General features: G+C 42.6%; 1 protein-coding gene across 2 annotated transcripts; it reads right to left on the bottom strand.

Moving 5' to 3' along the window:
• Positions 1–711: 711 nt before the first annotated feature.
• LOC133548884 (delta-like protein 4) lies at positions 712–26604 on the bottom strand. Of its 2 annotated transcripts, XM_061893825.1 has the most exons (11): positions 26220–26604; positions 25882–26133; positions 24121–24178; positions 23441–23704; positions 22798–22858; positions 21719–21849; positions 21449–21618; positions 20994–21213; positions 18517–19252; positions 11804–11912; positions 712–2153 (listed from the first exon to the last, which is right to left on the bottom strand). In XM_061893825.1, exons 1-11 carry the CDS (start codon positions 26271–26273, stop codon positions 2148–2150), a joined length of 2061 nt encoding a protein of 686 aa, XP_061749809.1. In that variant the 5' UTR covers positions 26274–26604; the 3' UTR covers positions 712–2147. The 2 variants fall into 2 exon arrangements, with proteins under 2 accessions (XP_061749809.1, XP_061749810.1); XM_061893826.1 differs by lacking the exon at positions 11804–11912.

The raw sequence follows: 26604 nt of genomic DNA, 5'->3' as shown, positions 1-26604 counted from the left end.
CCTAGGGAGGTATCCGAACTCACCTCTTTTCAAGGGCTGTGCGGTCCCAACACTTGGCCTTTCCCCCTGCCTGACAAGGAATTTGGACGCCACTTGATTGATGTGAATGCGCAAAACCAAGTGTTAAGGGATAAGACAATGGGGTAGGGGTATCATTTGTGTTGAGCCTACATCTCACTTACTCTTGAGCTACAGTACAGTAGCCTTATGGCTTAAGTCTTTGACAGCATTTGGTCAAAGAGGACTTTGTTTAATCCTCAGTCAGGACATATGAAGTAAACGTTTAATTAATCATTAAGGCAATCTTAAAGACAAGAGTAAATTTGATTTAATTTTGCCAATTTTGTACAAAACATAATTAATTTAACATTTTTTTCCCCATATATTCATATTACTCCAAAACATGCATCAACTCCTTTAAAGCCACACCCCCGTACTTAAAACAATTGTGCCCATTCCAAACTTCGTAATATCTGCAGTTTTTTGTCATCTTTATAACACTGTCGTGTTCACATTTCAGCTCTAGTTAAACCAGAGCTCACTTGCAAGCGGACTAAGACCCATCTTCTCAAGAGATCTCAGTTGACGTGCTTGGTGCACACCAGATTTCCAATTATCATGTTCACACCCGTAACTTACCCTTTATCAGCGTTTTAGTTCTGTATTCAAGTCTGCGACGGTGCATGCAATTTTTGAGTAAATTGAAATCACTTTGAAAGACCACATGATTATTTATTTGTGCATACAGATTAGAAAAACAATTATATATCTATATATATTTATATTCATAAGTGATTGAGTAAATCTTTACACTGCTGCCAATTACTGTGGAGTCCACTGAATGATGATTGCTAACACACTGATTTCACATCACGCTCACAGAGATGTCGTGAAAACACAGACAAGGAATCCATAAAAATGCGACCAAATAGACTCTGGATCAGGAGTTTTCAAAGTGTGGCTCACTGCTCCTCGTCTCTAATAATAACAATATATCAGGGCCTTTCCTACACCTACAAAAAACAGATTTTCTGGGCATATTTTGTGGTCACCTCAGACTCCCTTTTTGCTCTGTCACTGTTGAAAATGTAAATGACTTCATTTTTCTCAAAATTGCTGCACTTCCCCCGAAGTCTGCTGACTCTGGAAACACCTGTTCTAGATCATCTAATCACAAATCCCTATTTGACCAACAAATAAACAGTGTACCACATATGTATTCAAGGGTTATTTCCCTATATATCTATATCGTAACAGCAACAGTAATAATAAACAACAACAAAAAAAACAACAAAAAAACACTTAAAAAAAAAATTCACACTTTTGGTGCATCAACTTATCAAACATACTTCTAAATTCAACGTACAAATATACACTATGTACAAAATAATCTTATGTATATACTGTAAATATATATGCATATATAAAACAGATCAGTGCGTCTTATTCTTAAATAATTAGTGAAATACTAACATTACATTATTGGTTCAGTAATTTCCATTGAAGGCGTCCTTGGTACAATAGTCACATATTTGTCTTAAGTATGTTTTTTGCATAAGATTAAAAAGTTAACAAGGCCTTATCATGAGTGTCCCTGCATGTGATTACAGAGTTGCATCGCTTTGCCTCTTTTTTTCTTCTGTGCAAAGGAATCAAGATAAGATAAGGCAGGGAGTTTGCTTGAATGTGATCTAAGGCTTTGCGATCTGGACGTTCTGTGACAACCAAAAAATGAACCGTTTTCAGCAGGTTGAGAGCTATGCAGTGTTTTGTTTTGACTGCATCACAAGCCATTAAAGAAACCGCAAAAGTTGACTTTTTTTGCAGGCTCGTCACAAGCACTTGAATGTGTATCAATATGCCAAAGGGGATCAACCTTGTCCTCGCATGAGTCTCTGGGCCTGCTGTCCTTAGAAGAATCTAGATAAAAATGGATTCCAATCATAACAAATGTCCAGATGTGCATCGGCCTGTCCCAACGTCTTTACATTCTTCTGGAGATTTAGTTCTATTGCATTCGATGAGCACTCGGGCTCCGTCCAGTTATCAAGTTTTCAAGAGCAGCAACTTTGCATTTAAATAAATCCCAGTCTCTCCACGCTTGTAAACAGTCCACTACAAGAAATGGTGGTCATGTCTTCCATTTATTACACCTACGAGAAAAAGAAAATACTGTTAGTGACCTGTAGGAAAGAACTGAAATGATAATCCACAAAAGCGTAGGAGCAAAACTTCCATGTGACCAGTGCTAATAGTCAGCGTTTCTCAAGTCTAACTAAATGCCTGGTGCATCATCCATTTGAACAAATAAATGTCTTCCCCCAAAGAGACACCACCCTTTCTCATACTACAAGTATTTGTGCTAATAAACACCTTCCTCAAAAAAGGTCTACCTTCAAATATTTGCCCAGCATGCTAGACAATTGAGTAAAGTATGTTTATTTGAGAAAATATGACACTTAGGGCATGATTTACTAAAGATTTGCGTGTACTAAAACATGTGCAAACCTGACAGTACTCACAACGCTGATCGACTTCAAACGTGTACGAAGTGGATTTTGTCTGTTAAGTGGTCAGAGTAAGGTGCGCAATCAATTCTGTCTTCATCAAAATGCAGAATACATGCTGATCATCAAAACGCCCACAGTACTGGGAGGAGAATGTGCAAATATTTAGCACACGCAATGTAATTTATCAACACCCATCACCGTTTTGCGAGCACTATTTTGCGTTTCATTGAGCACGTGTCAGAAATACGTGCAAACTGACACTTCCACACACAGCGGCAGGATAAGTGCTGGCGTTGCACAGACAGGCGATGGACAAATGAGCATCCTCTGTCCTACGTGTGTGTCAGCATTTTAGAGGGTTAGTTAGACTTAAACTCTATTCAGCAACATTATAACTTTATAGCTGCTCGAGGATTTAAAGGGGAACTGCACTTTTTTAAGATGTTGCCTATAGTTCACAATCATTATGAAAGAGATGACGACTGATGTATCTTTTTCTATTGCATTTTAACTCGTAAATTAAATAAAAGTCAGCTTACAGCGGAACCAATTGGAGGTCCGCCGATAATATCCAATAAATAACCATCCAAAAAGTGCCAACAATACTCCATTAACATTTTGTGACTTGAATATTAACCAAGTATTAGTGAAATTGTTGTTACAAGGACTAACGCAGACAAATTATTTATAGCGGCGCCGTGATCCCGAGCTGCTTCCTCGTTTCATTGCTCATCAAACTTTATTGTAGATCATAAACAATGCCTTCTACCTCGATAGTAGAACAAAGACATTTTCCGACAAGTTGGTACACAGCCAATTTAAAATCGAAACAACACAAAAAGACGCTTGGTTCCACACCCATTTTCTTCGCAAGGATTATGAGCCATTTTTCATCTCAATGGGAATATAAGGAAATCCTAGCAGTCGGCATCCTAATGAAAGAATACTTTGTACAGTAAGGGATGTTTTATTATGCTTGTTGGCTCTCATGAAGTCTGCAGTGAGCAGTAATCAGTGATGTTGTTGAAAAAAAAAAGAGAGAACGTCATGATGCTTTTCTGAAATTAATGCATCGCGTAGGCTTAAAATGATCAAAATACATACATTTTAAATGTTGTTGTAAACGTGTCCATTCTTACATTAAATGTATACTTGCTTCATGAATATAAAACCTTAATGGAGGTGTTTGGATGTGTTTTAAGTGCTTTATAGGCAGAATAGAGTGGCTACCATAAGCTCCATTGTAAGCGGACTTTTGATCGCATTTGTTTGATATTTAAAATGCAATAAAATAATAAATCCGTCTTCATGTCTTTCATAATGATTGTGAACAATAGGCAAAGATACCCCAAAACTGCAGTTCCTCTTTAGGGACCTACTAAAGTGAAATAATTGTATGCGGTTTGGTGTCATTTAATATTTTTTTATGATATTGGCTTCGTCTCACCTCCAAAGATGTGCACTTGGGGATAGGTTGAATGGCAATTGAATGTTGTCTGTCTATCTGTGTTGGCCCTGCGATGAGGTGGCGACTTGTCCAGGGTGTACTCGACCTTCTGCCCGAGTGCAGCTGAAATAGGCCCAAGCACACTCTGTGACCCCGAGAGGGACAAGTGGTAGAAAATATGTGGATGGATGGATACTTGTTTATTTCACATAGAATATATAATATTAAAATGTAGCTTATACGAAAAAAACTTATGCATTCGTTGGCGTCTTGAGCTGAATAAGTGCAGCCTCTCTCCAATGGGTGTACCTTCCACAATAATAAAACAAAAAAAAAGCGATATCATTGTAGATTTACTGCAGGTCTGCTTCTAAAATGACCATTAAAAATTATAAATGTCTCCTGATTGGTTGAAAACATAACAAATTACCAAAGGTATGAGCATGATAACATGAATGTGGAGTAAAATAAGGATTATATACGTGGTAACAACTTGTATATAATCCTTATTTAAATAAGGTGGTACGCACCAAATTACAATTGTACACACAGTTTTAGTAAATCGCGCACAACACTCACAAATAGTACCCGCTATTTTATAGATTGCTCATGCTATTTGCCGCACGGTGTTTGGATCTTAGTAAATCAGGCCCTTAGAATCTTAAAATAGTTGAAGAGTCTGATTTGACTTGCAACCTAGCTGTCAAATCCTTGGAAAATAAATCCCCCTCCTATTGAGTACCAGAGGTCCCCCATGTATGTACAGCGGGTGTGTTGGGAGGATGTTCCGAGATGGGGGACGCGGAGAGCTCTGTAGTTTCCCCCCATTTCAAACACCTAGCACGCCATGCACACGCGCGCCTCATTGGACTCGCCGGAAATTAGAGCCGGCAAGCTTAGACCAGTTCACTTAGGCCTCCTCAGGAAGCCTCCCTCACGGCTCCACTCTGGCAACAGTAATAATCTTTCAGCAGGTTCACCTACTCGTATTTGGTTTCGACTCAAACGTCCTCTAAATAGTCAAGTTTGACTGTCTTGTTGGCGCCCTGCCAGAGCCAAAGCCAACCTGATCAGAGAACCTCACTAAACCATCTAATCTCTGCAGTGTTTATTTGAGTTGGAAAAGTTTGCAAATGAGATTTATTAGTGGACATCCCCCTTAGCATTGTATTGACATAATAAATGTAGCATACAAGCTAATATACACAAAAAAAATTGAGCTGTCAAAAATACCAAGCTGACCCATGTGATTAATAGCAAAAAGGTTTTGCATTATTCATGTCTACAAAGTATGTAGAGTAATCACATTATCACGATATTACCCTTCAAAACACCCAAATGAGACTTAAGATTAAACTGTAACCAAGTTTTGAGCAAGTAAATCACATACATTTAAGTAAAACATAAAAAAAACAACCTGTATGACATTCTGACAATAAAATAGAATTTGTGTCCAAATATCAATATATATAATTTGTGATAATTCTTGATGATCCAAATTCAAAAGTGTGAATAAAAATAATAACGTTCAACTGCAAATTCGAATCAATCAGATATGACTATGAAAATCCTTAGTCAAAGACAGTCCGCCTATATACACTAAAACCCCTCACATTTTTGCGCACATTTTGTTATCTTTTCACAGAAACTTGGATATTTTATGGAGTAGTCAGTGTAAGCCTACCGCTTCTACAGTATGACGGACTTACCATCCACTGAACATGACTTGGAGGTCTTTAGTGTCTGAATAGCTGAGTAAACGTCATAGTGAACATGTTCCAAGTGTGAATATAATTCTTATGTGGCACTCACATAACACTAGCACCACTATACTTGCTAATGTTTGTGTTGAGTAATTCCACTGGATAGTAAATCTACATAGGTGGGTTGTTTGACGTATTGTGGTTTCAAACGCACTTCCAAACCATAATTTGGGTTCAGTCAACACCAGATGCGCTCTAGAAGTAGTTGGGGAAGAATACAGTAGCTTGTATACATGCATGCGGAGCAATATACTGTGTGTGCCTTGCTTTAGGGCACAGGCACACACTGCATTCTTCTGCCATTACAGCTACTGCAAAATGAGTAGGAATAATATACATTTATTAGTTCACTTTTTGCTCTTTGTTATACCTCTCAAGCAAAAAAGTAGACTCTTCGGGTGGAACTGTCATATGCCTATCGTTCACAATACTTATGGGAAACAAAAACCCATGGTTTTGGGGTTATTTGCATTATAATTTCTAACCATGGGGTTTTTCCTAGGTGGCTAGAAATGTAGCAAATGCCATTCATCCATCCATCTTCTTCCGCTTATGTGGTTGGGTCATGGGAACTGCAGCCTAAGCAGGGAAGCCCAGACTTCCATCTCCCCAGCCACTTCATCCAGCTCCTCCCGGGGGATCCCGAGGCGTTCCCAGGCCAGCCAGGAGACATAGTCTTCCCAGCGTGTCCTGGGTCTTCCCTGTGGCCTCCTACCGGTCAGACGTGCTCTAAACACCTCCCTCGGGAGGCGCTTGGGTGGCATCCTGACCAGATGCCCAAACCACCTTATCTGGCTCCTCTCGATGTGGAGGAGCAGCGCCTTTACTTTGAGCTCCTACCGAATGACAGAGCTTCTCACCCTATCTCTAAGGGAGAGCCCTGCCACCCAGCGGAGGAAGCTCATTTCGGCCGCTTGTACCCGTGATCTTGTCCTTTCAGACATAACCCAAAGCTCATGACCATAGGTGAGGATGGGAACGTAGATCGATTGGTAAATTGAGACCTTTGCCTTTGGGCTCAGCTCCTTCTTCACCACAACGGATCAATACAGCGTCCGCATTACTGAAGATGCCGCACCGGTCCGCTTGTCGACTTAACGATCCACTTTTCCCTCACTCGTGAACAAGACTCCGAGGTACTTTAACTCCTCCACTTTGGGCAAGATCTCCTCCCCAACCCAGAAATGGCACTCCACCCTTTTCCGGGCGAGAACCACGGACTTGGACTAGGAGGTGCTGATTTTAATCCCACACTCGGCTGCGAACCGATCCAGTGAGAGCTGAAGATCCTGGTCAGATGAAGCCATCAGGACCACATCATCTGCAAAAAGCAAATACCTAATCCTGCAGCCACCAAACCAGATGCCCTCAACGCCCTGACTGCGCCTAGAAATTCTGTCCATATAAGTTATGAACAGAATCGGTGACAAAGGGCAGCCTTGGCGGAGTCCAACCCTCACAGGAAACAGGTCCGACTTACTGCTGGCGATGCGGACCAAGCTCTGACACTGATCATACAGGGATCGGACCGCCACAATCAGACAGTTTGTTACCCCATACTCTCTGAGCACTCCCGACAGGACTTCCTGGGGTACAGGGTCAAATGCCTTCTCCAAGTTCACAAAGCACATGTAGACTGGTTGGGCGCTCCCATTTACCCTCAAGGACCTTGCCGACTGTATAGAGTTGGTCCACAGTTCCACGACCATGACGAAAACCACACTGTTCCTCCTGAATCCGAGGTTTGACTATCCGGCATAGCCTCCTCTCCAGTACACCTGAATAGACCTCACCGGGAAGGCTGAGGAGTGTGATCCCACGATAGTTGGAACACACCCTCTGGTTCCCTTTCTTAGAGAGAGGAACCACCACCCCAGTCTGCCAACATAAAGGTACCGCCCCCGACGTCCACGCGATGTTGCAGAGTCTAGTCAACCAAGACAGCCCCACAGCATTCAGAGCCTTAAGGAACTCCGGGCGGTTCTCATCCACCCCTGGGTACTTGCCACCGATGAGCTTTTTAACTACCTCTGCAACCTTATCCGCAGAAATAGGTGAGCCCACCACAGATTCCCCAGGCACTGCTTCCTCATAGGAAGACGTGTTGGTAGGAGGTCTTCTAAGTATTCCCTCCACCGATCCCCAACATCCGCAGTCGAGGTCAGCAGAACTCCATCCTCACCATACACGGTGTTGACAGTGCACTGCTTCTCCTTCCTGAAGCAGCGGATGGTGGTCCAGAATCTCTTCGAAGCCGTCCGGAAGTCGTTTTCCATGGCTTCCCCAAACCCCTCCCATGTCTGAATTTTGGCCTCTGCGACCGCTGAAGCCTCACGCCGCTTGGCCTGTCGGGACCGGTCCTATGAGCCAAAAGAACCCGATAGAACTCCTTCTTCAGCTTGACGGCATCCCTCACCACTGGTGTCCACCAACGGGTTCTAGGATTACTGCCACGACAGGCACCAACCACCTTAGGGCCACAGCTCCAATCGGCAGCCTCGACAATAGAGGCACGGAACATCGTGCCTCCCTCGTGACATGTTCAAAGTTCTTCCGGAGGTGGGAATTGAAACTCTCTCTGACAGGAGACTCAGCTAGGAATTCCCAGCAAACCCTCACAATACGTTTGGGCCTACCAGGTCTGTCCGGCATCCTCCCCCACCATCGCTGCCAACTCACCATCGGTGATCGGTAGAAAGCTCCACCCCCTCTTCACCCAAGTGTCCAAAACATGAGGCCGCAAATCCGATGCCACAACTACAAAGTTGATCATGGAACTGCGGCCTACGGTGTCCTGGTGCCAAGTACACATATGGACACCCTTATGTTTGAACATGGTGTTTGTTATGGACCTGTGACGAGCACAAAAGTCCAATAACAAAACACCACTCTGGTTCAGATCCGGGCAGCCATTCTTCCTCTCCAGGTTTCACTGTCATTGCCAACATGAGCGTTGAAGTCCCCCAGTAGAACGAGGGAATTACCCGGGGGAGCACTCTCCAGTACTCCCTCGGGTGAATCCAAAAAGGGTGGGTACTCTGAGCTGTTGTTTGGCGCTTAAGCGCAAACAACAGTTGGGACCCGTCCCCCCCACCTAAGGCGTAAGGGAAGCTACCCTCTCGTCTGCTGGGTTGAACTCCAACGTGCAGGCTTTGAGCCGGGGGGGAAACAAGAATTGCCACCCCCGCCCGTCGCCTCTCACTGCCGGCAACGCCAGAGTGGAAGAGAGTCCAGCCCCTCTCGAGAGAACTGGTTCCAGAGCCCTTGCTGTGCGTCGAAATGAGTCCGGCTATATCTAGCCGGAACTTCTCCACCTCGCGCACTAACTCAGGCTCCTTCCACCCCAGCGAGATTACGTTCCACGTCCCAAGAGCTAGCTTATGTAGCCGAGAATCGGACCGCCAAGTGCCCTGCCTTCGGCTGCCGCCCAGCTCACATTGCACCCGACCTCTATGGCCCCTGCTATGGGTGGTGAGCCCATTGCAGGGGGGACCCACGTTTCCTCTTCGGGCTGTGCCCGGCCGGGCCCCATGGGAACAGGCCTGGCCACCAGTCCCTCGCCATCGATTCCCACCTCCGCGCCTGGCTCCAGAGGGGGGCCCGGTGACCCGCGTCCGGGCGAGGGAAATCTGGGTCCTTCATTGTTATTGTTCATAGAGGTCTTCAAGCTGCTCTTTGTCTGATCCCTCACCTAGGACCTGTTTGTCTTGAGTGACCCTACCAGGGGGTACGAAAGCCCCCGGACAATATAGCTCATAGGATCATTGGGACACACAAACTCCTCTACCACGGTAAGGTGGCAGCTCAGAGAGGAATCCATGGATTTGGGGTTTTCTAGCATTATAATTTCTAATTATAGGCTTTTTCTTAGGTGGCTAGCAATGTAGCAAATGGGAGCAATCAATTCTGCCTATAAATCACTCTAAAAATGCATCCCAAAAACAGCAACAATACTTAATTTACATATCTTCTGTAACCTGTATAATAACCAAGCTGTAGCGACATGGTTTTTGTCAGAGTGAACACTGAGGGACATTTTTTTTTTGCATAGTAACACATTGCCATGCTCACAGACACACTCACAGTACTACGGCATTAACAAAAGGAAAGCTAGCTTCTCCAGCATCTGAATTACTTTTGCATTCGTAATGTACAACACAATTTGATGAGCACCAATGTGTACTATTTGAAAAACTTGAGCAATTATGGTAAATGGGTTATACTTGTATAGCGTTTTTCTGTCTTTTTAAAGGACCCAAAGCGCTTTGACACTATTTCCACATTCACCCATTCACACACACATTCACACACTGATGGTGGGAGCTGCCATGCACGGCGCTAACCAGGACCCATCAGGAGCAAGGGTGAAGTGTCTTGCTGAAAGACACAACGGACGTGACTAAGATGGTAGAAGGTGGGGATAGAGCCAGGAACCCTCACGTTGCTGGCACAGCCACTCTCACAACTGCGCCACGCCATCCCCCATTATATAACAGTATCTATAAAGCATTAGCTCACATTTCATGGTTTGTTCATACACAGTTAGCTCGAGAGAGTATGTAGTTGTAATAACAAGCTGCATGTATCATGATCAATATTATAGCGCCTTACTCGATGAACCACTTGGGCCAGCTGACCGGGGACGTTTCCATTTAGTTTTGGGTAGGTCGAAAAAAGTTTTTACCACTGCAGAGCAGCTCAAACAGTCCATGTTCTTGTTGTGATGCAGTTTATTTGGACAATGTCCACCTCGCCAGACTTTAAATCAAAAATAAGATTGTTTGCCACTCAGTGCAACAGAACAACATTTCTGTTGGCTTAGCTTTGACTTGAAAGTCCATATTTACACCGTGATCAAGTCATGCCAATGTTCTGTCAAATTGAGCTCCTTCGTCGAAAACAGCTACCAGTTGCTATTCCTGTTTAAACAATGGTGATGAAAACGAAAATGTAGGCTGCCATTATTTGTGTGAACTTCTTGAGCTGCAAGTTTCTACATGTTTGCTGGTCAGAAAACACAATGAAATAAATGTAATTTAGAATAATTACTTACTTGTAGTCAGAGTGACAAAGTCTTCACAAGGTAAGTCTACACAAAGTACTTCATTTTGATGTTTGAAAAAAACTTTGGCGTTGATGCGCATGCAGTAGCGTTGGCTAGCTCTTTTTTCTTAGAAGTGTAACACCGGTCCTGACTCTTTTGTCTGCTCCATTGTTTCACCCTCTCTTCATGCTAATTAGCCTCCATAAATAACAGTTCATCCTCCGTATATTCAGGTCAAGAAGATAAGGTTGTGAACCCTAATTTTTCCCAAAATAGAAGTTTTGTCATCTTCTAACAGGTCTGCTGTATTAATATTACTGAAAGTGTCTGTTACTACGTTATATATGTATATATACTTTCAGCTTGAATATAAAACGTTGCAAGAGGGTTTTGAAGTTGTTTAGAGGGCCTTGATGGCAATGTAGGGGACTCCCATTAGCCGCATTTTGCAAAAGTTTTTTTTATCTCTAAAATCCTAAAAAAAAATGTATTCTTTTCTCTCAAAATGATTGTGAATGAAATGCAAAATTTCAAAAAAAAGTGCACTTCCCCATTAAGGTTCACTGCGAAGCTGCTGCTGTGGACAATAAAGCAGCAATATGATTTACGGATTATAAAAGCAATAAAGGTGACACATTTTTCCTTCTTGCATTGCATTCATTATACTTTTTGTTACACTGTATACTATTCCATAATCTATCTGATTCTATATTTTATACCCTTCATTATATCTATGTACAGCGTGAGTGACTTTATACTTCATTTAATTAAGAGTCCTGACTTACACTAAAATTCAACTACAACTAGGATCGGAACTCGTTTGACCACTTGTAATGCTGTGCAACTGTACCCAAACTATTTCAAAGTATATCCATGTTTCACTTCTCTCGTATTGTCTTGTGAAAAGATGTACTGTGATAAAATGGTTGCTAAAATGTGACGGGTGTAGTGACCTTTGTTAAATACTGCTTTTAATGAGAAGTCAAATGTCTTCAACATCGAAGAAGAAGTCCATTTGTCTCTAATAATGAGACCGTACCTCAGTTGCAATGATGCAATCATGTTTCTCGTCTGCCATCACAAAGACAGATTGGTACATTGACTCTCTGGAAGAACATATTGTTGATATTCTGCATTCTGGCCTTTCACTGCAAATACATATCATGGTGATTATTATCGATATTGATTTACAAAACCCAAAACAGTGAATTTGGCCTGTTGTGTAATTCGTAAATAAAAACAGAATAAAGATTTGCAAATCCTTTTCAACTTCTATTCATATGAATACATTGCAAAGACAATATATTTAATGTTGGAACTAAGAAACGTATTTTATTTTTGCAAATAATCAATAACTTAGAATTCAATGGCAGCAATACATTGCAAAACATTTGGCAAAGGAGCATTTTTACCACTGTGTTACATTACCTTTCCCTTTAACAACACTCAGTAAATGTTTGGTAACTGAGGAGACCAATTTTTGAAGCTTTTCAGTTGGAATTCTTTCCCATTCTTGCTTGATGTACAGCTTAAGTTGTGCAACAGTTCGGGGTCTCCGTTGTATTTCAGGCTTCATATTAATGGGCATGCGTCGAGCTAGACGGCCGCTGCTGCAGTTCGCCCTGTCTTTGTCTTTTGTCTTTGTTCTTTGTTCGTTTTGTACGTTTGTATACTTTTACATTTAATTTACATTTACTTTTTATCAAGTCGTGCCCTTCTAAACATGCAGTTTAGAAGTGTTTTGTTTGTCCTACTGACGGTGGGGACGCTACTGATGAGCTCAGACGGACAACAACAGTGGAGAAGCCCTTTCATCTACACCAGGGAACAGTTGTTTGTGTTAGCGGCACCAGTTATTACTATCCAGCTAACGGACCCGGCGCTAACTAACCAGATCCCGGAGGAGCTAAAAAGGACTTATGGAGGTGCTTGTGACTGTCGAGGGAAAGGGAGACACTCGAGACAGAAGAGGGCTGAAGCAAGGAGGGAGAGAAGGAAATATAAGCCATATATTCCTTCCGTCGTCATGGGTAATGTGCGCTCTCTGGCAAACAAAATGGATTAGTTGTCCGTGCTTGCCGATAGTCAGAGAGAATATCGTGAGTGTAGCCTAATGTGTTTTACTGAGACGTGGCTGCACGACGACGTTCCGGATAGTAACGTCTCTACAAACGGCTTTGAAATGGTGCGCGCTGATCGGGACCGAACCAACGGCAAGCGGAAAGTAGGGGGGCTTGCTTTGTTTATTAATAAGAAATATTGTCATCCCGGTCATATTACAATAAAAGAGCGCCACTGCGACCCGAATATAGAGATGTTAGCTGTGGGGCTCAGACCATATTATTTGCCTAGGGAGATTCCGCATGTTATAATGATGGCGGTATACATCCCCCCTCTGTGACGTCATCCACAGCTCCATAGCCAGACTACAAACCCAGCACCCGAAAGCTCTCATCCTCATCTTGGGGGATTTTAACCATGTTACTATGGACAAATCACTCCCCAACTTCACTCAGTATGTCAGCTGCCACACCAGAGGAAATAAGATCCTGGACCTGCTGTATACAAATATCACAAATTTATATAGCTCCATAGCACTCCCACAGTTGGGCCGGTCAAAACACAACCTTGTTTATCTCAAAGCCCTGTTATGTGCCTCTGGTCAAAAGACTGTCTGTGACCAAAAAAAAAGCTTTGAGAAGGTGGTCAGAAGGGGTCCAAGAGACACTACAAGGCTGTTTTGAGGTAACTGACTGGCAGGTGCTCATGGAGCCTCATGGTGAGGACATTGACGGTCTCACAGATTGCATCACCGACTATATCAACTTCTGTGCTGACTCAAATGTCCCATCAAAGACGGTCACCTGCCACCCAAACAACAATCCGTGGGTGACCAAAGACTTCAAAGCTATACTGAATGAGAAGAAGAGGGCATTCAATGCTGGCAACAGGGAGTAGGTGAAAAGAGTTCAGGTGCTGCTGAAGACCAAACTAAAGGAAGCCAAGGAGGACTACAGGAGGAAGCTGGCAGGGAAGCTGAAGGACAACAACATGAAGGCGGTTTGGAGAGGTATGCAGACCATCATTAATGACCGGCCTCAAACCGTCGGGGTGTAGGGGGGTGGACGGAGACAAAGAGAGGGCCAATGAGCTAAACCAGTTCTTTAACAGGTTTGACACAGTGGCTCCAACAAGCTCCTGCTCCCCCTCCAAAACATGCCAGCCGGCCCCCTGACAACTTCAGCAAACCAATCCACCCCCCTCCCCTCCTCACAGCCCCCTAACTCCAATGACTACCACCCCCCACCTAACAACTCACCCTCAGAAGGATGACCTCGCCCTCCCCCAACCACCTGAGACCACCCCAGTGTGTCTGTCTGCAGAACAGGTGAATGCACAGCTAAATAAATTACACACAGGCAAGGCCACAGGTCTTGACGGTGTGAGCCCCAGGGTGCTCAAAGCCTGCGCCCCATAGCTGTGTGGTGTGCTCCGGCACATCTTCAACATGAGCCTTGGGCTGAAGAAAGTCCCCACACTGTGGAAAACCTCATGCGTGGTCCCCATCCCCAAGTGCATGTGACCCAGCAGTCGAAGGACTACAGGCCGGTGGCTCTAACCTCCCATATCATGAAGACCATGGAGAGGTTGGTCCTGGAACAACTTCCCCCTACAGTCAAGCCCCACCTGGACCCACTCTAATTCGCCTACCAGTCCCGACTGGGAGTGGAGGACGGAGTCATCTACCTGCTGAACCGAGCCCACGCCCACCTGGACAAGCCTGCGAGCAGTGTGAGGGTCACGTTTTTTGACTTCTCCAGTGCTTTCGATACCATACGGCCTGGGCTACTGGGTGTGAAGTTGGACAAGATGCAGGTGGAGGCCACCTTGGTGTCCTGGGTTGTAGATTACCTGACTGACAGACCACAGTACGTGCGACTGCAGGACTGTGTGTCTGGCAGGCTGGTCAGCAACACCGGGGCCCCGCAGGGCACAGTCCTCTCCCCCTTCCTCTCCACCATTTACACCACCGATTTCCACTATCAGTCAGAGTCCTGCCACCTTCAGAAGTTTTCTGATGACTCTGCGATAGTGGAGTGTATTGAGGATAGTGAGGACGAGGAATACAAGACACTGGTGTAGGACTTTGTGACATGGTGTGGAAAGAACCACCTCCAGCTCAATGTGAAGAAGACCAAGGAGCTGGTTGTGGACCTGGGAAGGAGGAGGAGTACTTCCGCGACCCCTGTTTCCATCAGGGGGGTGGATGTGGACATGGTAGAGGATTATAAATACCTCAAGTGTACACATGGACAACAAGCTGAATGGTTCAAAACACGCTGAGGCACTCTACAAGAAGGGACAGGAGGCTAGGATCCTTCAACGTCTGTACAAAGATGTTGAAGATGTTCTACGAGTTGTTGGTGGCGGGCGCCTTCTTGTACGCCGTGGCTTGCTGGGGCAGCGGGCTAAGAGTGAGGGACACAAACAGACTGGACAAGTTGGTAGAGAAGGCTAGTAACGTGGTGGGAGTGGAGCTGGACTCTCTGGCGGTGGTATCAGAGAGTAGAAGTCTAGCAAAACTCCTAGCCATTATGGAAAACACCTCCCACCCACTACACTCAGACCTTGCGGAGAGAATGAGCACTTCAGTGGAAGGCTTAGACTCCCTAAATGCAACACGGAACGACACAGAAGGTCCTTCATACCGACAGCCATCAGATCTGATATTGATATCGGAATTCAGTCCGATATTGGCCAAAAAAGTGAATATCGTATTTTATCGGACTGAATCTAAAACCGCAGATATAAGCGCTCCGATATAAGCTGTCCATTTACCGCTGCAGCACTTCTATAATAGGTGACTCTGGTTTGATCACACTCCAACACAGTAGGTGGCAGCAATGCCCCTTAATTAACGTTGGTGCCGGCCGCGGAAAAAAGAGCGTCTCTGATCCAGCATGCACAGTCCACGTGATCACAACAAGGACAACACAACGCAATCACTACTAGTGATGTCAACTGTGTGGAAGTATTTTAACGTAAACTCGGACAAAGACGTTGCCGCTAAATGCAACATTTGTCAGGCGCAAGTGTCCCGTGGAGGGACAGAACCGGGAGGGTTCAATACAAGCAACCCCATCGCACATTTGAGAGCAGCAAGGCGAAGCAACAAACCTCTGGCTCGCTTTAGCAACCCACGCTGGCCGAAAGCTTTGCAAGACGTGACAAACTACCACGGGACAGCAAAAAGGCAATGGCCATAACAGAAAAGATAGCCCAATTTATTGTGCTTGATGACCAACCCCTGTCGGTGGTGAGTAATGTCGGGTTTAAACGCTTAATGGAGCACCTCGAACCTCGCTACATTATTCCTAGCCGCCACTACATTGTAGACAAACTATACCCCAGATGCACAAAGAGCTTAAAAAGTGTATTGCCGCATACGTGGAGAAGGCAAATGCTATAAGCTTCACCACAGACAATTATTATTGAAGAACACAGGAGCAGGCTGACAGCACAGCATGCCGAAATGCTTATCTTCTTAAAAAAAATCTCCACATTATGCTTGGACTGCAGAAAGTGGAGAAGGAGGAGGAGGAAAGGTAAGAGTAGTCAGCACTGACTGATTATTATTTGTTTTATGCTCTTGTTATTAGAGTGGTATATTTATTGTGTTTACACTATTCTTCAGTGAAGACTAAGAGTAATTACTACATTGTTTTGGTGAAACTGGAGCTGTGAACTCTTAACTTAGAGCAGTTGGACAGTGGACAATATTGTGTTGTTTCTGTTCCTGCCCACAGTTGTTTCCAACATATGCTGACAGTAAAAAAATAACTGAAGTGAACTTGAATTGTTTGCACTTTAACACGTTTTTTTTAATTGGATTTATTTAGGTTATTTTTCAGGGTCTAGTAATTTATTTTTATTTTATTCCATTCAATTGTATAATTATGTTGGTATTTGTGGTTATTTTTCACTTTAAATATAACATTTTGTTTTTATTGGATTTGTTGAGGTAATACTCTTATTTTGAAGGTTAAAATTTATGTAACTAATTGGTTAATAATAAATGGGTCAGTTTTTCCTATACGTACTCTTGCTGACTATTGTTTTCTGTTTTAACACTACAACATCAGTAAAAGTAACAACACTTTATCAAGCCTTTTCTAACATTCCACACAACAAAATAAGGAATTAATATATGTATGATCCGTGCCTATATCATATCGGTATCGGCCAATACTCAAGGCTACAATATCGGTATCGTATCGGAAGTGAAAAAGTTGTATCTGGACATCCCTAATATATATATACTATTCATATATTATATATTATATACATAATATAAGTTATGTATTATTTATTATTATTATTGTCTATTGTGAGCGAACTGTGGTGCTGAATTTCCCCAAGGGATCAATAAAGTACTTTCTATTCTATTCTATTCTAATCTATATTGCGCCACACATTTTCAATGAGAGACAGGTCTGGACTACATACAGGCCAGTCTAGTACTTACACTCTTTTACTATGAAGATACATTGTTATAACACGTGGCTTGGCATTGTCATGCTGAAATAAGCAGGGGCGTCCATGATAATGTTGCTTGAATGGCAAAATAAGTTGCTCCAAAACCTGTATGTACCTTTCAGCATTAATGGTGCCTTCACAGATGTGTGAGTTATCCATGCCTTGGGCATTACTAATACACCCCCATACCATCACTAATGCTGGCTTTTGAACTTTGCACCTATAACAATCCGAATGGTTCTTTTCCTCTTTGTTCCGGAGGACAGGACGTCCAGAAATTCCAAAAACAATTGGAAATGTGGACTTGTCAGACCACAGAACACTTTTCCACTTTGCATCAGTCCATCGTAGATGAGCTCGAGCCCAGCGAAGCAGGTGGCGTTTCTGGGTGTTGTTGATAAACGGCTTTCGCTTTGCATAGTAATTTTAACTTGCACTTACAGATGTAGCGACAAACTGTAGTTACTGACAGTGGTTTTCTGAAGTTAAAGTTAAAGTACCACTGATATTCACACACACACACTAGGTGTGGTGAAATTACCCAGTGTTCCTGAGCCCATGTGGTGATATCCTTTACACACTTATGTCGAAGGTCTGTATTATCATTGCTTATGTGCAGTGATTTCTCCAGATTCTCTGAAACTTTTGATATTACAGACCGTAGATAGTGAAATCCCTAAATTCCTTGCAATAGCTCTTTGAGAAATGTTAAACTTAAACTGTTCGACAATTTGCTCACGCATTTGTTCACTAATGGTGACTCTTACACTGTTTAACAATTTGCTCACGCATTTGTTCACAGAAGTAGTGACCCTCGCCCCACCTTTATTTGTGAATGACTGAGCATTTCATGAAAGCTGCTTTTTTTACCCATTCATGGCACCCATCTGTTTCCAATTAGCCTGTTCACGTGTGGGATGTTCTAAATAAGGGTTTGATGAGCATTCCTCCACCTTTTCAGTCTTTTTTGCCACATGTGCCAGCTTTTTCGAAACATGTTACAGGCAGCAAATTACAAATGAGCTAATATTTGCAAAAGATAAAAAATTCCATTTCCATTTTGAATGTTAAGTATCTTGTCTTTGCCGTCTATTCAATTGAATATAGGTTGAAAAGGATTTGCAAATTATTGTATTCTGTTTTTATTTACGATTTACACAGTGTACCGACTTTACTGGTTTTGTATATTGTTTTATTATTTATATGGGAACTTACCTGTACATTCTACTCAGATGCTTTGTATCTTCAATCATCTTTTCACAGTTTTCCTCTTTGTCCAAGAGGGATTGTTCATCTTTGTACCTCGTAGAGGATTTGTGGTCCATGTGGAAGTGATTGATTTGTTTGTGGTTCAACTTCTCGCTGGGGTTGTCCGCCTCCAAATCCATCTTCTTGTTGGTGTTTTTGAGATCCAGCGTGGATATAAGGTTCTCTTTCTGGAAGTCTGCCTTGGAGAGGTTGTTCATGGTCTCAGAGACCTGCTGTTTTCTCCTCTGTTTCTTCATTTTATGCATGACCACCAAAACCATGCAGGAGAGCACCAGAGCCACCACCAGACCTATGCCTAAGCTGACGGCCACCCAGTTGAGCTTCTCACTGGACTCCCAGGCTGTGTTGGGGCTGATGGAAGAAGGCACGTTCATGGACAAGCATTGGGGGCCACTGTAGTGGGCGAGGCAGACGCAGGAAGGCCGGGCTTTGGCGGCGACGGTGCAGGTGCCGCCATTGTGGCATGTCCACGAAGCGCAGCGGTCTGTCGGCTTGTCGCAGTGGCGCCCGGTGTAGCCCGGCGGGCAGTTGCAGGTGTAGTCGTTGATGCGGTCTATGCAGGTGGAGCGATTCGCGCAGGGGCTATGGGCGCACTCGTTGATGTTCACCTCGCAGCGCAGGCCTGTAAAGCCGGCGCGACAGCTGCAGAAGCGCAGGCTACCACGTACCACGCAGTGTCCACCTAATGAACAAAGAACATGATCCGTCAGGCTCTTTTACACAGAAGTCCTCCAAAACGGGCGGCATGGTGTAGTGGGTAGAGCGGCTGTGCCAGAAACCTGAGGGTTGCAGGTTCGCTCCCCACCTATTGCTATCTAAAAAATCGCTGCCGTGGCGTCCTTGGGCAGGACACTTCACCCTTGCCCCCTGTGCCGCTCACACTGGTGAATGATTGATGAATAAATGATTGGTGGTGGTCGGAGGGGCCGTAGGCGCAAACTGGCAGCAATGCTTCCGTCAGTCTACCCCAGGGCAACTGTGGCTACAGATGTAGCTTACCACCACCAAGTGTGAATGAATGATGGGTTCCCCACTTCACTGTGAGCGCTTTGAGTATCTAACAATAGAAAAGCGCAATATAAATCTAATCCATTATTATTATTATTATTAAAACAACTGTGCTTTTAATACAGAATAGAGCAAGTAACAGATTTTGCTGAGCACTTTTACAGCTACAGCGTCCGACAACCAAATATTGACTGTATATGCGTGCTTGCTGACAACTGCACCAGCACGACATAGTAGTACTTTCAACACAACAGGAAGGCAAAAGTGAGTGTTATGGTTCTGTTACCACCATCCCATTCAGTGCCTCAATCTGGACTATAGTGTGCACCTAAATATAAGCAGCACTTACTTTTTGGATGAGTTCTGTTTTAGACATATATACACTGCACAAGTCAATTTTAAAACATGACATTTCGACAAAGGAGCTTGTGTTCATTCACGAATTCAACAAAAGACGTGACACAGCATGCGGTGGCCTACAGAAATAGTAACTCAGCGCGCTCTTTATCGTCGTCCTTCTTCTGTACTCTGAAGTTGTCTTCTTCGGAGATAAAAAGACTCTAACTTGCTTTGTGCACCATTTTCTCAGCCTCACTTTCGTCTTGGCGAGGGGTCGGCAACCTTTACTGTCAAAAGATACATTTTGTCATCTCTGCCACTGAAGAAAAATAGTACAGAGACGCAAAACGTAACACAGCTTACAAACTTTTACAAGTGACCGTCTTTTTTATGTGTTCTCATATGGGAAAAGCTATCCGTCCAACTCTTTTTCCTTTTTCTTTTTTGTCAAGGTTAGCTTACTTGAGGAGTTGCATACCCGAGAAGCTGAACTGAACACAAAGGCTTCCAGTCTCTTTTACTGCCTTCCTTGCTTCTCAGGACTCAGCCACAGATATTCAGAAATTTGAGAACTGAAAAAAATGCAAATGTTTCTCAGTCCTGTGTTAAAAAAAGCCACAACAAGGAGGCAGAAAATCCACATGCGGCTCCAGAGCCATGGGTTGCAGACCCATAGCCAAATTTGCTGTTTTGTTGACACACAGCTGTCCAGATTTCAAAACCCATACGTAATAGTGGATTTTTGTTACATGTAGTAGCTCCATTTCATTTTTAGATAGCCAGGTCGATCATCTTCAACTTGAAAGCTGTATGGCATGCATCTCATTTTGTCTTCTCCATGATGAGGGTGAGTGCATATCACACCAAATGGCTGACAGAATGATTGTGTAAGTGCGTTAAGTTTACTGTGAACAATTTCACTGTTCCACCCAGACCCGTCCAGTGATTTTAATTGGTCTGATGTGACAAGGCAAATTCTATTTTTGGCTTGAGAACAAATTAACCCCTCAGGATTATATATGCTACAGGGTTTAGTTGCAGGCTATAGTCTGAATATTATAAGATCAAATCATTACCATTGGTGCATTGCAGGGAGGTGCATTTATCCACTTTCTTCTCACAGTTGAGTCCAGTGTAGCCTGCCGGACACTCGCAAACGTAACTATAACCATTTTCCGTCTTCCTGCACTTGCCGCCAAGCAAGCAGGGTGTGTCCATGCATGTCAGCGTCTTTTGTTCACAGTGCGTCCCAGCAAAACCTTGTGGGCACTCACACCTGTAGCCATTCTCTGTCTCCTGAAGGCAGAAAAATAAATCAAAAAAATGTTTTATTTTCATATCCTGTACACAAATGGTCCCTGAACAAGTCCCGCCTTGCATCCTATTTACAGTACACTGTAAACTGGGAACTGGGTCATTCAGGACTTGACAATCAATGGCATCCTCCTGGACTCGCAGATAGGCGAAGGCAACAACAAAAACAGGAAAGCCTGTGCTGTGGGAAAGGAGAGAGAGGGACTTCCGCACTCACTAAGCAGTTGCCTCCATTGCGACACGGCCGTCTGTCACACTCCTTGACCTCCGAGTCACAGTTGACTCCGGTGAAGCCCGGCAGGCAGGCACAGGTGTAGCTGCCCTGGCCTGTGTTCATGCACGTGGCTCCGTTGTCGCACGGCTTGTGATGAGTGCAGTAGTTCAGATCTAGAAAATTAAAAAAAAAACTACTATAAATTACATATTTATATTTATAAGTTGTCATTTCTTCTGAAAGGCTTCATGAAAAAAGATGAGCATTATTTACCTTGGTCACAAAATATGCCCCCCCAGCCTTCTTTGCAGGCACACTGCCATGGCTCTGTGCAGGTGCCATGTTTACATGATGGATGGAGTTTACACACATCACAAAAAACTCCCTGCCAGCCTTCTCTGCATCTGTTCACATGTGAACCACCACTATTGTTATTATCGCTCAATGAACACTTACAACAACAGAGACCAGGTAGGGAAACTCATTCAATTATCAGCACTATATTTAACTTGGAGGCATAAAAAATAATGTGATTATTATAGTAAATAATTGAGGTAATAAAAACGGTGGTGATAAATAAGTTTATAATGAGACCAATTTTTTATTTTTTTTTAGAAAAAACACTTTAAATAGTTAATGCTACATAAACATTTATTTTTATACATACATATAAACACATAAATAATTTTAAATAATATGTATTAATAATATTTAATTATGTAGTACAAATATACATGTGTATACATTTACATTTGTGCTATATATTTAAAGAATTAATATTAAAATAAACTGTCTATATTGGGTAAAATTATCTTTATTAATAATTCATACATTAGAATACATGTATATGTATAGGTTAATTCGCATTTTTATTTCAATTTTTTTTTCATTATTATTACATTCAAAATCACAATTAAATATTTTTTAATAGACTGGCGCCACAAAACTTGTAACTTCCGAAGAGAAGAACCTTAACAAATATTCACGAGGAGATTTTTTTTTTCAAAATGGTCTTTTATTATAATTATTATTTAAATTAAAATGACTCTTTACATGTGAACACATTAAAATATATACATTTCAAAAAGTAACTGGTGTTTAGAAAGTGTTTAACATTCTCTTACATTTTTACATACATCAAAAATGGTAAAATGTTAAAAAAAAAAAAAAATCCATGTATATATCAGATTTTATGCATTTGACCTTGGAACGGATTAATCCAATTTACATTACACAATTATCATTGTCATACAAAATGTTCTTAACTTCATTTGCTATTAGATGGATCCAGGTGAGAAATAAATAATGAAAGAATAGATGACTAAATGGAAGATGTCTTGCTAAATACTCACTTGCATTCTCCAGGTAATGTGCAGTTCCCATTACTTTCCTTGCATCCTTCAAGACAGATTGCTATTAAAAAAATAATAGAGGGATGTTAAAGGTTAACCTTATTCATGTTTGGGTCTTTTTAAGCAAACTTACTTCCTGGTGTTTGAATAGAGAGGCCCAATTTGCCCACTATGTTCTACATGTGACATTGATTTTGCATGCTGTTAAATGGCTGGTTGCTTTGGTGCAGAGCAGATGCTTGTTCTTATAGAGGCAAGAAAAAAAATCAGGACAGCTGCCCTATTGTTGATGGTGGGCAGTTCGAGCCCCGTTTGCAGCTGCTGCTCTATACCGCCGCAACAATAGAGGCCGCAATTTAGTGGCGCGTGGCGGCCTATAATGCTGCGATTAACCCCGCGTGTGCTGTTCACCGAGCCCCTCAATGGATTAAACGTGCCTACTTAAAGAAAGTACGCCAATCATTAAAATGGCTCCTTAGCTGACACTTTCATCTACTAGTCAATTTTGCAGCACATTTATTGCAAAACCAAAGTCAAACTGCATACTACAGTACAGCATAGAAAGCAAACCACGTTGACCTTTTATGACAAACAAAAAAGGGACAAAAAACGAGTCCATATGGTGACTTTTACTCGTGCTTACGTTCTTGGCAGTATTGTCCCTTCCATCCTGGCAGACACGCTATTTGCCCATCAAGCTTGCAGGTGTAGTGGCCAAAAAGGTCGTCTCTCGAGGCGCATATTTTGGAACAAGTGTCCCCGTAGTAATTGTCATTGCAGATGAAGCGGTATGAGTACCTTAGCTCCGTCTGCGCCCCGCTCTGCACTTCCTGGGACCACTCATTCCCTATTCCCAACTGTCTTTGGATGGCAAAAGAGCCAATCAACAATTCAGGGTTGGTGGTGTCTGCATGGAAGGAAGACAAGGGTTGTTGATAGCATCATATGTGTAATACATGTAGATATGACTGAAAGCATTCTGATTCCATTTAAGACAACATGAAGGGTGGGGATTTTCTTCCTTTTTTTGGCAAAGTCCCCTGTGCTCTCTTAACATGGTCCACTTTCCCACGCAGGGCCAAAATAAAACAAAGGAAGTTGCGATTGTGTTGGAGAGCTTTGCTTGTTGTGTGAGTCACAAGACATCCTAGTGAACACAAGTCCAAGGTTCGTACAATACCAGATGGCTTTGTAGACACCTGACACCTCCATTGGTTATATTATTGATTTGGGAAATGCATGATGTAATATGTCAGGGGCGGCATTTGTGCTGTGGATGTCTCCCTCTAGCGGTAATTTATTAAATATATTTTTGCCATTTACCTCCAGGCTCCTGTGTAGTCTCTGAATGCCAGGCTTCAATAATGAGAGAGAAAGCACCCTGGGGGGAAAAACTTTAAATTAGGAAATAACTTCAACAACTTTCAAGTCACTCTATTTAATCTCACAGTACAATTTGAGAGCGTAAAGTATTGTAAAAGTAAGATGCATATGAAGAAAAAAACAACGTCAAATGTGAGCTATATTGTTTTATTTTTCTGTACGCACTGTATTACATTGACTTGTTTATGCTCAATTGTCTAATTCATGAATAAAAACATGGAACTTGTGATGTATTCAAATATATATATATATATATATATATATATATATATATATATATATATATATATATATATATACAGTACAGTCCAAAAGTTTAGACACACCTTCTCATTCAATGTGTTTTCTTCATTTTCATGACGATTTATAGAAAACTTAAACAACATCCATGTTCTACCGCTTGTCCCTTTTGGGGTCGCGGGGGGTGCTGGAGCCTATCTCAGCTGCACTCGGGCAGAAGGCGGAGTACACCCTGAACAAGTCGCCACCTCATCGCAGGGCCAACACAGATACAGACAACATTCACACTCACATTCACACATTAGGGCCAATTTAGTGTTGCCAATCAACCTATCCCCAGGTGCATGTCTTTGGAGGTGGGAGGAAGCCGGAGTACCCAGAGGGAACCCACGCATTCACGGGGAAAACATGCAAACTCCACACAGAAAGATCCGAGCCCGGGATTGAACTCAGGACCTTTGTATTGTGAGGCACATGAACTAACCCCTGTACCACCGTGCTTTTTTATATATATATATATATATATATATATATATATATATATATCTTGATTGGATTGTCCAGAGAATAGTGCTCGATACCTAGTAGAGCGCAATATGTAGGTGTGGGAAAAATCACAAGACTACTTCATCAGAGATGAAGTAGTCTTGTGATTTTTCCCACACCTACATATACATATACATATATATATATATATATATATATATATATATATATATATATATATATATATATAAGCACAGTGGTACAGGGGTTAGTTCATGTGTTCATGTTCATATATATATATATGTATATATACACACACACATATATATATATATATATATATATATATATATATATATATATATATGGTCAGCACGGTGGAACAGGGGCTAAGTTTGCATGTTCTCCCCGTGACTGTGTGGGTTCCCTCCGGGTACTCCGGCTTCCTCCCACCTCCAAAGACATGCACCTGGGGATTGGCAACACTAAATTGACCCCCGTGTGTGAATGTGAGTGTGAATGTTATCTGTCTATCTGTGTTGGCCCTGCGATGAGTTGTGACTTGTCCATGGTGTACGCCGCCTTCCGACCGTTTGTAGCTGAGATAGGCACCAGTGCCCCCCGTGACCCCAAAAGGAATAAGTTGTAAAAAATGGATGGATGGATGGATGGATATATATATATATATACACACACATACATACATACATCCATTTTCTACTGTGTGTCCCTCTCGGCATATAAATAACATCTAATTCATATCTCTAGTACTTAGTATTAGTATGTGTAATATGAAAATATATAGAATAACCGGTATAATGAATGCATTAGTTTGCATTGGTTATGTTTTAGAAAATAATATTGATAATTTTGACCAATTATATTATTTCAAATTAAACATACAGTGTACAATTACCATGCTGTCATACAAACATGACATAAATGAATAATGGTTTATCTACAGCTGCTTCTTACCGGCCAGGTGAAGTTGAGGGGCAAACGCAGCCTGCCGTCGGCCTGCATGCTGAAGGAGTCTGTGCCCCAAACAGGTGTGTTGGCTTTGCCAAAGAGACATCCTCCAGGAGACACCACCGTTTGAAAGTTCTTCAAACAAAACGTGAAGAAAGTCCTGCAGCCTGTCATGCCGCAGCTCTTTCCGTTGGCCAGCAAACCTTGGGAATTGTCAAAGTGATGCAAGTCGAGCTCGAACACACCTGATCCAGAAACCTAGACAGGGAGAGACATTTAGCACCGAAAACAACTATTTTTAAACAAAACACCATTTGTTTGTTTTTTTGCGAGGGTGAAAATACCTGAGTAAAACATGGTACAACTATTGCGACGATAGATGTGAACCAAACGGCCATCCTTTAGAACTTGATGTGCGTATCCTTAGAAGTGTACAGGCTTAGTCCAAAATGCGCACCAAAATAATAAATATAATCCCGTAGTAGAAGATCCAGCTCCACAAAAAAAAAACGTTATCCAGTACAAAGAAAAGATTAGACCGATATCAAGAAAGTCAATATCCACAAGTGAGTCATTCTGCGGTCTTTGTGTTGTCCATCCATCGTGCCGGTCACTTCAGGGACTTTCTTGTGCTTCTTTAGTGACACTAATTGTGTAGTCTGCAGTGATGCGTGTGCATGCATGTGGACGAGCATCAGTGCATGGTGACACCCACTGTGGGGTTTCCTC

Source organism: Nerophis ophidion, linkage group LG03, assembly GCF_033978795.1.
Source record: "Nerophis ophidion isolate RoL-2023_Sa linkage group LG03, RoL_Noph_v1.0, whole genome shotgun sequence".
Lineage (NCBI taxonomy): Eukaryota > Metazoa > Chordata > Actinopteri > Syngnathiformes > Syngnathidae > Nerophis > Nerophis ophidion.
Note: the sequence above shows the minus strand (reverse complement) of the source record. Positions and strands in the feature narration are given on the sequence as shown.